This window comes from Hemitrygon akajei, unplaced genomic scaffold (assembly GCF_048418815.1).
Source record: "Hemitrygon akajei unplaced genomic scaffold, sHemAka1.3 Scf000108, whole genome shotgun sequence".
Taxonomy (NCBI): Eukaryota; Metazoa; Chordata; class Chondrichthyes; order Myliobatiformes; family Dasyatidae; genus Hemitrygon; species Hemitrygon akajei.
In genome coordinates, this window is record NW_027331994.1 from 53693 (window position 1) to 68464 (window position 14772).

The 14772-nt window shown below is 43.9% G+C and overlaps 1 protein-coding gene across 1 annotated transcript in view; it reads right to left on the reverse strand.

The window, feature by feature from the left end:
* Positions 1 to 14772, reverse strand: part of LOC140723301 (NACHT, LRR and PYD domains-containing protein 3-like) — a 39150-nt gene that overhangs the window by 15535 nt on the left and 8843 nt on the right. Inside the window, exon 2 of the mRNA XM_073037903.1 lies at positions 3364 to 3462. Coding sequence (XP_072894004.1) covers positions 3364 to 3373 — 10 coding nt within the window. The 5' untranslated portion in view covers positions 3374 to 3462. The remainder of the gene's footprint in view (positions 1 to 3363; positions 3463 to 14772) is intronic.

Here is a 14772-nt window from a genome sequence, read left to right on the forward strand (position 1 = left end):
ACGGTGCCCTTACACACGTACATAAAAAAAATCATGGTGTAGGTAGGGCAGATAGTCACAGTCTTTTTTCCCAGGTTAGGGGAGTCTGAGACTCGAGGGCAGAAATTTAAAATTATGTATAAAGTGAAAAATTGGCAGTTACCACAAGGTATCCAAAGGTTGTTTAAAATGAAAAAAAGTCGTCATGATTTAAGAGGAACATGTATATTTCAAAAACAAAGGATAAGTCCAAATGTAAAAAAATCATTGTATTTCAGTCGGAGGGGGCAACAGTTGCAGTAAGAATTAAAAAAAAAAACATTCACCACATTCAACAAGTTTAAAAAACTATTTAAAAATAATTTAATGAACAAATATAAAAATACGTGATTTTAAATGAATGGGAGTAATGTAAATAAATGATACTTGTGTCATAGTCCAGTCCGTGAAGTCCGCGTTTCGGCTCACGGTCCGGTCCGTGGACTCCAGACTCCGAATCTTCAGGCTGTCCCTTGTCTCATTTGGGGCTTTATCGTAGGCACCTGATTCTCGTCATTGATCCGGGAATTTAAGTGGCCCTGAGTTCGAGTTTAGGTGCTGGTTCGTTTTGTCAGTATCCAGTCCTTATCTCTGTGTGGTCCGTCTCGTCAGTATCCTGTACTTGCCTCTGTGTGGGTTCGTCCCATCGGTATCCGGTCCTCTCTTCCTTGCCGTTACCCTACGGTGGGATCTGACCCTCCCGGTCCTTGCCTCCGTTGGGTAAGTCAGGTTGTCATTGCCGTTACCCTGAGGCTGTACTGTTTCCTTCCTTCCCTCCGACGCCCTGCCTGGAGCCTCGCCTCTGCCTCTGCCTGGGGTCTCGCCCTGTATGGAACAGACTGTCCATTTTCACGCATTCGCTAGGTAGGTCCGACCGTTTGGCCGCTACCTAGCGTTGGGAACTGTCTTGCCGTGTTCAGCGTTCTGTGTAATGAGTCCCTGCACTACGTCCTGTACCCAAGGAGGGGTCCCGGCTCGGTGTACCATGTTCCTGTCTCTCCTTCGACTCTGTGTTCTGCTTTCCTGCTCGCCCTCGAGCAAGGCTCAGTGATCTGCGTTCCTGTTCTTCCTCGACTAAGGCTCTACGTTCCTGTCTCTTCCTCGGCCAAGTCAAGGCTTCGGGGTCTCCTACAGTCCCAGTCACGTCCAAGGTCCTTGTCCCATCCTAGCCACGGCTTTGTGTTCTCATCTTGTCATGTGCCTTGCCCTGTAGCCACGTCTTGTTCTCGCCTGGTTCTGGAGTCCGAGCCCGAGTCAAGACCCAGGTTCTGGGTTCTTGTACCGTCTCTGGCACGGAGTTCAAGCCCAGGCTCCTGGTTCCCAGTTCTATGTCGGTTCCGCTATCCTAGTTAAGTCCTAGCCCAGGACCAGAACCCTGTGTCATGTCCAGCGTCCTTTCTTCCTCACTTCCCTTGCTTCCTTCTCACGCCTACTCCCGTTCCTGGAAGTTCAGTGTCTGTGTCTTGCTTTTGGGTCCACTCCCAACACCCACCTTGTGACACTTGGAATTGGATTTCGTGTTAAAAGATGATGATTTTTTTTTGATGTGACGATTGTCTGCAAATCTGCTTTTTGTATAACAAGCTGTAGCTTCAGCCTCCGCCCTTTCGGTCAGTTTTAAAGAATATCTATGTTTTCTTGTTGTTTTTTATTATTTAGTTTTGTCTTATGAAATCATCGTTGAACATGATGTTTGTTTTTTTTTTGGTTATGCTTGTACTGACAGAAATAAAATTTCTTTCATTCATTCATTCAAAAGGGATTGAAGGGGCATTTTTTCCACGAGGTGGGTGATGTGTATTAATTATGTGTAGCCAGAGGAGGCTGTGAACACAAATAAAATTACAAAGTTGAGAAGACGTAAGCAGGAAAAAGGATCGAAGAAGTCTGCAAGGGAAATCTGGGAAAAGTGGCTGGGAAATCGGGCAAGCTCAGAGACATTTAAAACAGTATGAATTAGCTGGGACCTGTGTCCAGGCTGTAATCTGTGTTTTATTCCACCCGGAATTACAGAGTTGAGCACCATCACAATGCCTACAGGAAACAGAGACAGCTGGTCATTGGTTGTACCAGGTCTCTCATCACAGATACTGGGAATTTAAATTCAGGTAGCAGATCATCTCACGAGAGAAATACAGAGAGCTCACGTTCACCATTTGGCCACTAACCAGACATGGATTGGGGTATTAAAACAGAATCAGAATCAGGTTTATTATCACCGGCACGTGACGTGAAATTCGTTAACTCAGCAGCAGAAGTTCAATGCAAAACATAATCTAGCAGGGAAAAATATTAATGAATAAAATAAAATAATAATAATAATAAACAAATAAACCAATTACTTATATTGAATAGATTTTTTAAAAACGTGCAGAATCAGAAAGAGTGCACATCAAAAAAAACGTTAAAAAAAAAGGTAAGGTAGTGTCCAAAGATTCAAAATTCACTTAGGAATCCGATGGCAGAGGAGACAAATCTGTTCCTGAATCGCTGAGTGTCTGCCTTCAGGCTTCTGTACCTCCTACCTGATGCTAACAGTGAGGAAAGGGCATGCCCAGTGTGCTGGGGGTTCTTAATAATGGACGCTGCCTTTCTGATGCACTGCTCCCTGAAGATGACCTGGGTACTTTGTAGGCTAGTGCCCAAGATGGAGCTGACTAGACTTACAAACTTCTGCAGCTTCTCTCGGTCCTGTGCAGTAGCCCCTCCATTTCAGACAGTGATGCACCAAAGCAGACAACAAGTCTATCTAAAATGAAGTGTCTCCTGATCCTCAGCCGTTTCCAAGGCTGGCAACGTTCACGGCTTGGCTACAGAAAACACCGTTCGGAAAATTCCCCTCATCTACTTTGTGCAGCGAGGGGGGAGTTGATATCTGCCCTGACAACACCTGAAATGTTGTATTATCACAAAATCTCTGAAATCCCGGAAATGTTCTTACCTCCTGCCTCTAAATTTTATAAACGAAAGTTGGAGATGTCTTTCAACTCTAAACAGGCCCTGATGTGCAACAAACCTTGAAACTGGACTTTTACGAAACAAACAACACCGCTGTCACATTCCTGTTAGTGTTTCACTCTCAACCTGCTGATTCAGGGTCTCCTGCTTCTTTCACTCAGGTGAAGCTTTGCCTGGTGAGCGGAGTCATTTGCCTGGTGTCAGTCAGGTCCCTACACTGGAACTGTTGGATTGATCGATTACACAAAGCCGCTATACCAGTGGGATCAATGATACTGCTTGATGAAACTTTTCTCAGCCCTGTTAGCGCCTGTGTAAGTTTCTTCGTCTGAACTATTGTGCACCAACAGGGCAGAAGATTCATTATAAAGATCCCCGTGAACATACCTGCAGCCATTCTGATTCCGACTGACGGTTGTTTTGATTGTCGTCGTCTTGTTTACACTTTGATCGCTGTGCATGACAGCCCCACCTGCTGGTGATGTCCTGAATTACACAAAACAAACAGACTGTGAGTCAGAGAGAGCAGGATTACTTTGCAAATGTGACAGTATCGCCGTCCTCTGTATCCCAACAGCATTTCACTTAGAGACCAAACATCAACTCCTACGCCACGTTGTACGTCTGTCCAGTGATATCTGAGGCATCCTACTGATAGAGTCACAGAGCAAGAGCACAGGTACAAACCATTCAGCCCATCGATACAATGCTGACCACAGTGCACACAGAGATGGCCCCAATTTCCTGTATTTGGCCCATTTCCCTCCTGGCCTCTTCATTCTATCTTCACATCCCAACCACTTCTTGAATTATACCATTGTGCCTGCCTCATCCACTTCCTCTGGCAGGTCCCTCCACATAATCACCAGCCTCTCTATGAAACTGTTGCTGCTCGTGTTGGTCTTGCAATCTATTTACAACTCCTCTAAGCTACGATCATCTTCACCGTGAGTACCATCTACTAATTTTGTGTCATCCGTGAACTTACCAGTGAAGCCTTGTGCACTTGCATTCAAATCATTGCTATCAAATAACGAATATCAAATGTCCCAATTTGTAGCTTTGCGGTACACCACTAGTTACCCGCCTCCATTCTGAGGAGAAACCTTCAACCATCACTCTTTGCTTGCTACCTTCGAGGGAACTTTTGAATCCATCTAACTTCCACTCTCTGTACCGCATGGGACCTTATCTTCCAGACCAAGCTGTCATGAGGTACCTTGCCAAAGGCTTTAGTGGACTTCAATGTACAACATCCACTCCACCACCCTTATTGACAATCATCTTGAAAAACTTTAAGAAGTGTTGTTGAACACAACTTTCCATGCACCATGCCATGGTGACTCCTGATCAGTCTCTGTCGATACAAATGTTAGTAGATATTCTGTGTGTGACTGGTCCATCCTGCGGAAAATTATCTCCGGCACCTCCCCTTCCATTTTCTCCACTCACCATCAAAAAGCCAAAATGGCAACCTGTAATAAGATTATGCTTCTCCAAATGCTTAAATGCTCTAATCTGTTGTGAACCATGGTTCGTTTATATAAAAATTCTTTAACTGCGTCTGCAGCAAATCTACCCCGACCGCACTCAAGTGTTCCTGAAACAACCTTCACAGTTCCATTGTACATTTCCCTTTGAAAATGTTTTCCTAATTTACACTCCCAAGTTGCTCCTCATACCATTGTAACTATCCATCCACTAATTCAATACTGCCTTGTATCGTCTGCTACTATCCTTGTCCATGACCATGATAAAAGTTATGGTGTTGTGGTCACTATCTAAAAAGGTCACCCATCGTGACATCTGTCATTTGACCAACATCATTGCCTCATACTAGATGCAGTAGGGCAACTCCTCCAGTTAGCCCATCCACATACTATGTCAAGAATCCCTCCTGGACACGCAACGCATTCTGCCCCACTGACACCTTTTGGAACAAGGAGGTGGGATCAACATCAGGAAACTTGAGGTCAATAATGATAATAACCTTGTTGTTTTTGCACCTTTCCCAAAACTGTCAACTTATTTTCTCACATTATCCCTGTGGCTTTGGGGGAGGCCTATTGAATACTCCCTGAATGATAGCCCCCTTCCCGTTTCTGAATTTCACTTACATTGATGTCCTCTGTTTATGTTGCTGTGATACCATCCCTAATTAGTAAAGACAATTCTCCCCTTTTCACCCCCCTCCCCCCATGCGTATTATGAAATAACTAAGACCTGGAGCATCAAGCACCAATCCTGCCCTTGTAACAGTCAGGTCTGTGTAATGGTGATAACATGTACCATCCATGTTCTAAGTTACTCTTACTCTTAATACTTATTGTATTGAATTAAACATATTTCCAACTGACTACATGATGCCCTGTCCACAACCGATCCTTCCACAGTCTCTCTGAACATTGCATCTGCCTTTATATCAACTCTTCTATCATCTGACCAAACACACTGGTTCCCATTCCGCAACGACTGAGTTTAATCCGACCTTGCCAGCTCCAGCAGTTCTGCTGCAAGAACATTTGTTCATCTCAAGAACAGATTTAACCCATGCCTTTGGTACAGAGTCAAATGGGAAAATAACTTCATTGTAAAACCCAATTCTGCTTAATCACAGATTCGTAGGTTCTGACAATTTATTAGTAGAAAAGCACTTGATGACGACAGGGTATGTAAATGTAAAATATTGTTTGGCATTTTCTAGTTCGGACTGAAAGAAATGTGGTGCCGGGACATTTGGCTTCAAGAGGGTTTGCTGTTAGCAGAGGCTTGCACGACGATATACTCGAGGGCAAGTATATCATTGCAGCTTGCAATAGACAGAGGAGTCAATGACATGTTGCTGTAGTTCATAGTAATTCCACATTTCTGCAATCACTACAGCTGGAAACAACTGCGGCCTCTTATAAAGGGAGGAAATTCTCAACGCATTTTGAGAACATTGTGACCGAGCACAGACAAGCAAAGAAACTGCAGAGATGACGTTTGAAATGAGCAAACAAAATAAGGGAATATGCGTGGCTTCACAGAGCTAATGCAGACAGCACATTTGTAAATCTGGAATGATTGCAACTGGGTCTGATAGAGTCATAACTGGTATTGCTAGGCTCATTCAGTCCCACTCCAGCTATTTCCTCTATTCCTTGGTACAGAAATGTAATGTCTAAAGAACCAGTGTTTGGGTAAATGAGACTCAGCAAACTTTCTCCTGACTAAATCAATGGAAACTCCGAGTCAGATGGGTTCTCTCGAATTGGTGCTCTCAGTCCTCGGGCTGGTTCATTGTTGTTGTTCCCTTGTCTTCAGTTGCGGGTTGCTTCCAGTCGTGGACTTTTCTTCCTGTAAATCTCGCAGACCAGGGCTAACTTTAACCAGAGAGATAATGAAGCATGTTAACAATACAAAGGAGAACAAAGCATTAAACGAAAATTTAAATCTTGAACGCATATATAATGATCCGAGTGAAGGAATCTGTAACTGTCCCTCACACGTTTCAAAACCAGACATGGGATACAAAAGAACACACACAAAGGGCTGAAGGAACTCATCAGGCCAGGTCGATTCTACCCTCTTTCATAGATGCTGCCTGACCTGCTGAGTTCCTCCAGCATTTTGTGTGTGTTGCTTGTATTTCCACCAACTGCAGATTTTCTCTTATTTATGATGGGATACAATGAAGTCATTGTTCTGTCATGGTATAAGATACAGATCACAATACATAGGAGTAGAATTAGGTGATTTGGTCATGCTCTATAATCAATCTTGGAGGATTTTTTTCCAACACCATATTCTTGCTTCCCTGCTATAACACTCAACCTATTTAGCAATCCAGAACATGAATATAACCATCGGCAGTCTCCACCACCCTCTGCGGTAACAAATTCCACAGATCAACCATTTGACTAAAGTAATTTCTCTCATCACAGTTTTATAACCATATAACAATTACAGCATGGAAACAGGCCATTTTGGCCCTTCTAGTCTGTGCCGAAAGCTTGTCTCACCTAGTCCCACCTAACTGCACTCAGGCCATAACCCTTCATTCCTTTCCTGTCCATATACCTTTCCAATTTTTTTAAATGACAAAATCGAACCTGCCTCTACCACTTCTACTGGTAGCACGTTCCACACAGCTACCATTCCCTGATTAATGACATTCCCCCTCGTGTTACCATTAAACGTTTGCCCCCTAACTCTCAACTCATGTCCTCTTGTTTGAATCTCCCCTACTCTGAATGGAAAAAGACTATCCACGTCAACTCTATCTATCCCCCTCATAAGTTTAAATACCGCTATCAAGTCCCCCCTCAGCCTTCTAAACTCCAAAGCATAAATACCTAACTTGTTCAACCTTTCTCTGTAACTTAGGTGCTGAAACCGAGGTAACATTCTAGTAAATCTCCTCTGTACTCTCTCTATTTAGTTGACTTTTTTAAAGTGAAGCTTCTTTATTCTGAATCTAAACTCTTAGATCTCAGACTCTCCGTCTAATCGAGACATCCTCTCCATTCCCACTGTATCCAGGCTTGTCGTTATTCAGTTGTGAAAATCATTACCGCCGCTCACACCCCCAGCCCCCAAGCACCATCCCACTGAACTCCACTGAACACAGGCCCAGGGTCATCAGATGCTCCTCATGCATAAAACTGATCATTCCTTAGCAACAAGTGTACTGAACACATTTCCAGGAATAACAGGACAATTGGCAGGCCTGGGCAGGGTTGTATGGGAGACCGACAGTTGCCCAGGCTGCAAGACTTCCCCTCTCCACGCCACCGATGTTGTCCAAACGAAGGGCACGAGGACCCAAGCAGCTTGGCACCGGTGTCGTCACAGAGCAATGTGTGGTTAAGTGCCTTGCTCAAGGACACAAACCTGCTGCCTCAGCTGAGGCTCGAACCAGTGACCTTCAGGTTAGTAGTCCAATACCTTGTCCACTAGAACACGCGCCAACACACATACCACTAGATACTAGCTAACAGGTTCTAAAATAACAAAGCCAGAACAAACAATAAGAAGTTCGGTATATGTTGTTTTCCACTCAACAAGCTTTATCAACGCACCATGAAAAGTATCCCATCCATATCCCTGACACCTTCGTATGGATACTGCTCTGCCCGTGACTAAGAAAATGCAGAGGGCTGTGGACCCAGCAGAACAAATCATTGATCCACTCCACTGATCTGTCTATACTTCCCGCTGCCTCAGTAAAGCAGCCGAAAAATAAACGATCACCACAACCCTGAACGTTCTCACTTCTCACCCTCCCATCGGGTCGAAGATAAAATAAAACAGAAACATTCCAACGGGCTCAATGACGGTTTCCATTCGCAAACTGTAAGCATAATGCTTTCTTACACTCTGTTATTATTTTACTTGAACGTACTAACAAATAAATAAGTAAATCAATTACATGAATTGAATAGATTTAAAAGAATGTGCGAAATCAGAAACACTGTATATTAAGTAAGTGAGGTAATATCTAAAGCGTCAATGTCCATTTAGGAATCGGATGGCAGAGGGGAAGAAACTGTTCCTGAATCACTGAGTGTATGTCTTTAGGCTTCTGTACCTCCTTCCTGACTGTAACAATGAGATAATCAGTGTCCAGACGGTGCAATTAATCTGTTTAATCTTCTCTGTCTGCAAGAACACAACAGGACGAATGGCCCCTTCCAGTGTACTGGGAAAATTATCGACCCCAGGCATCGATCCGGCCGAAGCTTGGATCTGATACCGGGCCGGGTGATGGAGATGAAGTGCCCGAGGTACAACTTAACGGATGGGTTTAGTCCGGCATCACCACCTCATCCCGCTCATCGCATCGGGCTTCCCCCCTCCGGATCGGACTCAGGACTCACCGATAGGAAATTGTCGGTCTCGTTCCCGCATCGCGACCGGCCTCAATACTCATCGATGGGAACTTGATTCATCTGCCCCGTAGACAGTGTTTCGACCCCCGGCTTCACGCCGCTGATACGTTTCAACACAGAACGGAAAGAAAACCACCGCCCATCCGAAGACTGTGTGTATTTTACGCTGATAGCTGCGTCATCAGAGCATGGGCGGGGCCTCAAGCAAAAAACGAAATGGTAGGGAGAAAGGGGATCCCGTGACGTACAGACTGTCTTCCAACTGAACCTCACCTGTATCCACCACTCACTCCCCAGCTCTTGCCCCATCCCCACCCCTCACCTCTTTTCTCTGACTAGTTCCTGTCCAATCTCAGTCCAGAGGGAGGGGCTCGGCCCGAAATGTTGACGGTCCATTTCCCTCCATAGATGCTGCCCGACCCACTGAGTTCCTCTGGCAGTTTGTTCTTTGGTCTATGTAACCCGTGTTAGTATGGGGAGCGGGATTTTACAACGTAATCCCGATATAATCTCAACGAAACCCAAATAATTGTTACGGTAATTACCACACTTAAACAGGAGAAAGCTTGCAAACGCTGGAAATCCAAAGCAACACACACAAAATGTTGGAGGAACTCAGCACATCAGGCAGTATCTATGGAAAGAGTAGTTCGACATTCTGTGAAAAGAACCTTCTTCATTGCTATGGGGGGGAAGGGGAAGATATCTGAATAAAAAGGTAGAGGAGGGGAAAGAGGCGAGCTGGAAGGTGATAGGTGAAGTCAAGTGATGGACTGGTCAAGGGCTGGAGATAAAAGAATCCGAGAGTTGTCAATAGGGGAACGGGAAGGAGGAACCCGGGGAAATTATAGGCTGGTGAGCAGAAATGAAAGTTCAGAGTGGAGAATAGAGAAGTGGGAGTGGGGGAGTTTGTTTACTGGAAGGAGAATTCAATATTCGTACAATCAGGTTGGAGGGTACCAGATGGAATATAAGGTGTTGCTCCTCCACCCTGGGGGTGGTCTCATTTTGGTACAAGAGGAAAAACTTCAGCCACTGGGAAGTACCCCTTGCGGCAGATGATACAGAGATACTCGACAAAACAGTCTCCCAGTTTATGGTGGGTCTCACCAAAGCAAAGGAGGCCGCATCGGGAGCTCGGGACACAAAAAATGACCCCAGCAAATTCGCAGATGAAGTGTTGCCTCACCTGGAAGGACTGTTTTGTGTCTGAATGGAGGTGAGGGCGGAGGTGTACGGGGAGGTGTAGCATTTAGTCCGCTTGCAGGGATAAATGGCTGGAGGGAGATTAATGAGGAGGGAAGAATGAACAAGGCAATTGTTGAGTGATCCCTGTTGAAAGAAGAAGGCGGGGTGCGAGCGAGGAAGGTAATGATATGTTTAGTTGTAATATCTCTCAGGAGAACACTGTCAGTTCCGTAATCCTGGAGTCCCATCCCAGGATTATAGACCAATAACCAACACTCCCAGGACTCTTTCCTGTCGGTAATATTCAGCAGTATCTGGTCTAATCCCAGTTCTAAAATTAACACACCGCTCCATCTCATAATAGAACTAGAGCCTGATGATGCTTTAACTGGGCGGGGAACCCGGGCCATGGGTCGCCAGTTGGTGGGAATATATTTTAACTTGTCTGCAGAAGGTTAATTGAGCGCTTCTGTTTATTATCGTTATCGAACTGCGGAGCGGGACAAGGATCACTGCAATTCGCCGCCACATCTCCCATAATGAAACAATAAGAAAATGCTTTTAATATAAAACTGAAAATAAATCACTGGAAACTTAGTACAGGTTATTGTCTTTCTTATGCACAGACATAGGCTGACTGCAAGATGTTTGTGGCATCCTGAAGGGATGTGCATAAATAAATAAATATCTAAATGCATTCTTTTTCTCTTTATTCCAATATAAACATGATAAATTCCATACAGTGAATGCTCAAGGCATCCGGGCCTCCACACCGGCTCCTGAGGCCACTGAAGGACGTTGTGGAGAGAGCAATAAAATGTTCAACACTCCTTGCAACTCCAGTGAGCTGTTACCCTGGTGATGGAGGAAGTGTCTCAGCAGAACTAACTAAAAATAGGAAATAAGGAATTCACATGCTCTGAGTTTCATTATGACAAAAATGAATACTGGGCTCTCAGCCATTTTGTAATGTGGAAGATAAAATTCAAATGGCTGTTTTAACCCTGTCTCGAGGTGCCTCCAGTAAATCTGTTGGTAGTTTCATCTCCACAGAACTTCCAGCAGTGCAGAAGCTGTTCCAAAATCAAACACGTTGTTGGATGTGGCCTATCTGCTTCAAATGGCAACTATGGGATATTTACAAAAGACATCACACAATACACTGTGCTGATAACCATTAAGTGTCCTTCTTTGTTCAATTAAGTTGTTAAAAATTCCATCATATTCTTGTGTCTGCAAATAACTACGATCTACCCCAGGCATTGATCCAGGTGATATTCAGATCCTGCTACTGGACAGAATGATGGAAGAGAAAGTCCCCAGATACAACTGAATAGAGTGAGCTTGTGATCTCAGATCCTAGACTCCCCTATTGGTGAAAACATCCTGTCCCTAGCACTCTATCCAGACCTCAGGATTTCATTGACGTTTCTGTTTCCAGAGTCACCACCCCTCCACTGAGATCAGGCCCAGAAAGACCAAATGCTCCTCAGACATAAAACTTTTCATTCTAGAATCAATCTTGTGAACTTTGTAAACAACAACTGTAATGAACACATTCCCTCGGATAGAGACAATTTGGTGGCGGAATAATTTATTAAGCGACATGTATTGTTTCTTAGTGCCCGATTAACAGTCAAAAAAGATGAGTGTGCTATCTAGTCAATGAACCGAAAGAGATGGGGTACATGTTCAATGATTTTTGTTTGCCTGTATTTACTTGGCAGACAGATACACAGACTATAGAAATCGGGAAACGTTAGTCTTGTTATAGATTGTATGTAGATTACAGAACAGGTGCTTGATGAATTAGAATGGACAAACACCCCGGGCCTAAGATGGTGTTCCTTCGGACCCTGTGGGAGGCCAGTGCACAAACTGCTCGAACACTGTCAGAGACATATAGAATACATAGAGCTACAGGTGATATGCCAGAGGATGGGACGATAGATGGTTTTGCTCATTTGTGTTAGAAAGGCGAGAAAAAAAAGAAGGGATACTATATGCACGTGATCCTGACATCAGCCTTGAGTATGTCTGTGGAAGGTATTTTAAGAAATGGAATTTATCATTTTTCGAAATACTGGGCTTGATGAGGGACAGTCAGACTGGCAGGTCATGTCTTATCAAGTTATTCTGCATGGGAGGCTGGCCCAAAAGGGAAAGGTACGTAGTACTCAGGATGAAGCAAGCGGAAAAGCCAGAGAGTGCTCTGAATGGAGTCATGAAACTCGCGAGGTGCTGCAGGGAAAGCGACTGGGTGCCTGGTACTGATAGTAATGATTGAGATAACAGATGAAAATGTGGCAAACTAGAGCAGCAAACAGTTTGATTACACTGAGATGGAATGTAGCAGGCAGTGAGAAAGGCTACCAAAGGTGCGTTGTAATCTTGAGCAGCTGGGAAGTCAGGTTACAGACTAGCGGGGGAATTTAATGCAAAGAACAGCGAGCTGTTGCAATTTGGCAAGATGAACCGGGGTATGACTTGCACAGGTATTGGCAATGGTCTGTGGTACGTCAAAAGATGAACTTACATGGGAATACAGGTAAAAGATTCCTTGAAAATGACCACACAGTTAGATGTATTTACAAGCTATAAATGCAAGGCGCACTCAAGAGATAAAGAACCGAAAATAAACGAAAGGGAAAATAATAATTGAGTTGTTGTGATGCAGGCTGGACAGAGGCTGAAAAAGTTTGTTGATATATATGATTAAGGTGGAAGGATACAGACTGAACATAGGTTAAACAAGATGATTGATATATATCATTGAAGTGGAAGATAACAGACTGGACAGAGGTTGAACAAGATGGTTGATATATATCATTGAAGTGGTGGGATACAGGCTGGACAGAGGTTGAACAAGATGATTGATATATATCATTGTGGTGCTGGGATACAGGCTGGGCAGAGGTTGAACAAGATGGTTGATATATATCATTGAGGTGGTGGGATACAGGCTGGGCAGAGGTTGAACAAGATGATTGATATATATCATTGAGGTGGTGGGATACAGGCTGGACAGAGGTTGAACAAGATGGTTGATGTATATCATTGAGGTGGTGGGATACAGGCTGGACAGAGGTTGAACAAGATGGTTGATATATATCATTGAGGTGGTGGGATACAGACTGGACAGAGATTGAACAAGATGATTGATATATATCATTGAGGTGGTCGGATACAGGCTGGGAAGAGGTTGAACAAGGTGGTTGATATATATCATTGAGGTGGTGGGATACAGACTGGACAAAGGTTAAACTAGGTGGTTGATATATAGCATTGAGGTGATGGGATACAGACTGGACAGAGGTTGAACAAGATGGTTGATATGTATCATTAACTTGACGGGATACAAGCTGGAAAAATGTTGAACAAAATCGACATGGAGTAAGCTGATGGAACCAGGTGGGAGAAGGAATCAATGAAAATCACAGGTGGTCCACCAGCAACACGCAGATACTAAATTAATATTGAATGAAAGGATTCTCAGATGATGAAGTTGGAACAAATGTTACGTACCCGTGGGTATCTTTGTTCTTGTCACGTGACAGTGGTGTTGAAGCTATACTGGACTTAAGGTAATGGTCTTGTGATGGTGGAGTGACGTCATTTTCCCGCCAGTAGAGGTCATGTGACAGGTTTTTTTAACAGGGTATAAAAAGAGGATCCCTCCCTGTGAAGATTGGCAGTTCGTGGCTGGATTTGCCATTTTGACTCCATGCCACTGCGTGGTCCAATATTATGACGCAGTTTAGTTGAAAGGTGTAGTTTTATTTAATGCCTAAAGTTTAAAAGGTCATTGCTGGCAGTTTCTTTATAATACAGCCAGTTAAAAATCAGTGGAGAGTGAAGATCGGAGTTCGGGAATTAAAAGATCGAGGAAATTCGATTTCGTCAGTGAAACAGGTTTGACCTTGTTTGATCCTCATTCGGAAGGAATTCGTTGGCTGTCCCCGTGTTAACCCCTGCGAATAATAGCAGAAAGGGTTGGGTACAGTTTTGTAAAGGAAAGGTCAGTGACTTTAAGCCGTTTCATTTTCATCTTCGTAAATTCTCCGGGAAAAGTATAGTTCGACTGGGAACCGCAACAACACGACGTGAAAGAGAATTTAAATCGACTAAAAAGTCTCTTCTTTAATGGACTGTAAGCATTTCGGACTTTTGCAGTACTACTTTTAAGAACTGTTTTCGCTTTTTTCCTTTAAGAACTGTTTAAGCTTTAACCCTTTAAGAACTGTTTAAGCTGCCGCACAGCAGTTGATTTCCGGTTGCGTTAGTCGTTTTAGGGGGTTTGTTTTTCAGTGATTAATAAATGTTTTATTTGTTATAAAAACCCGTGCCTCACTCATATATTTATTGTTGCTGAATCCGTAACACAAACAACAGGAACTTTGAATTGTGACCTTTGTCCCTCACTAAATTTCATCAACCTACCATAGGGATTATCCCAACAAGATACCTTAGGCGTTCGTACGGCTCCCGCTTTACTCATGACTGCAAGGAACTTCAGAGAGCTGTGGACAGCTGAGGACATCGTGGAAAGCTGTCTGCCCACCATGGACTGTGCCTGTAGCTTCCTGTGTGATCGATAAAACAGGCACAGCATCACCTCGCAGCGCTGGACAGTCAGTCCTACTTGGGTAGAAGATTAAAAAACTAGAAAACACTACAACCAAGGTTAAGAACGGCTTCCATTCTGCTGTAAGAAAAAAGAACGGTCCACAGCAAG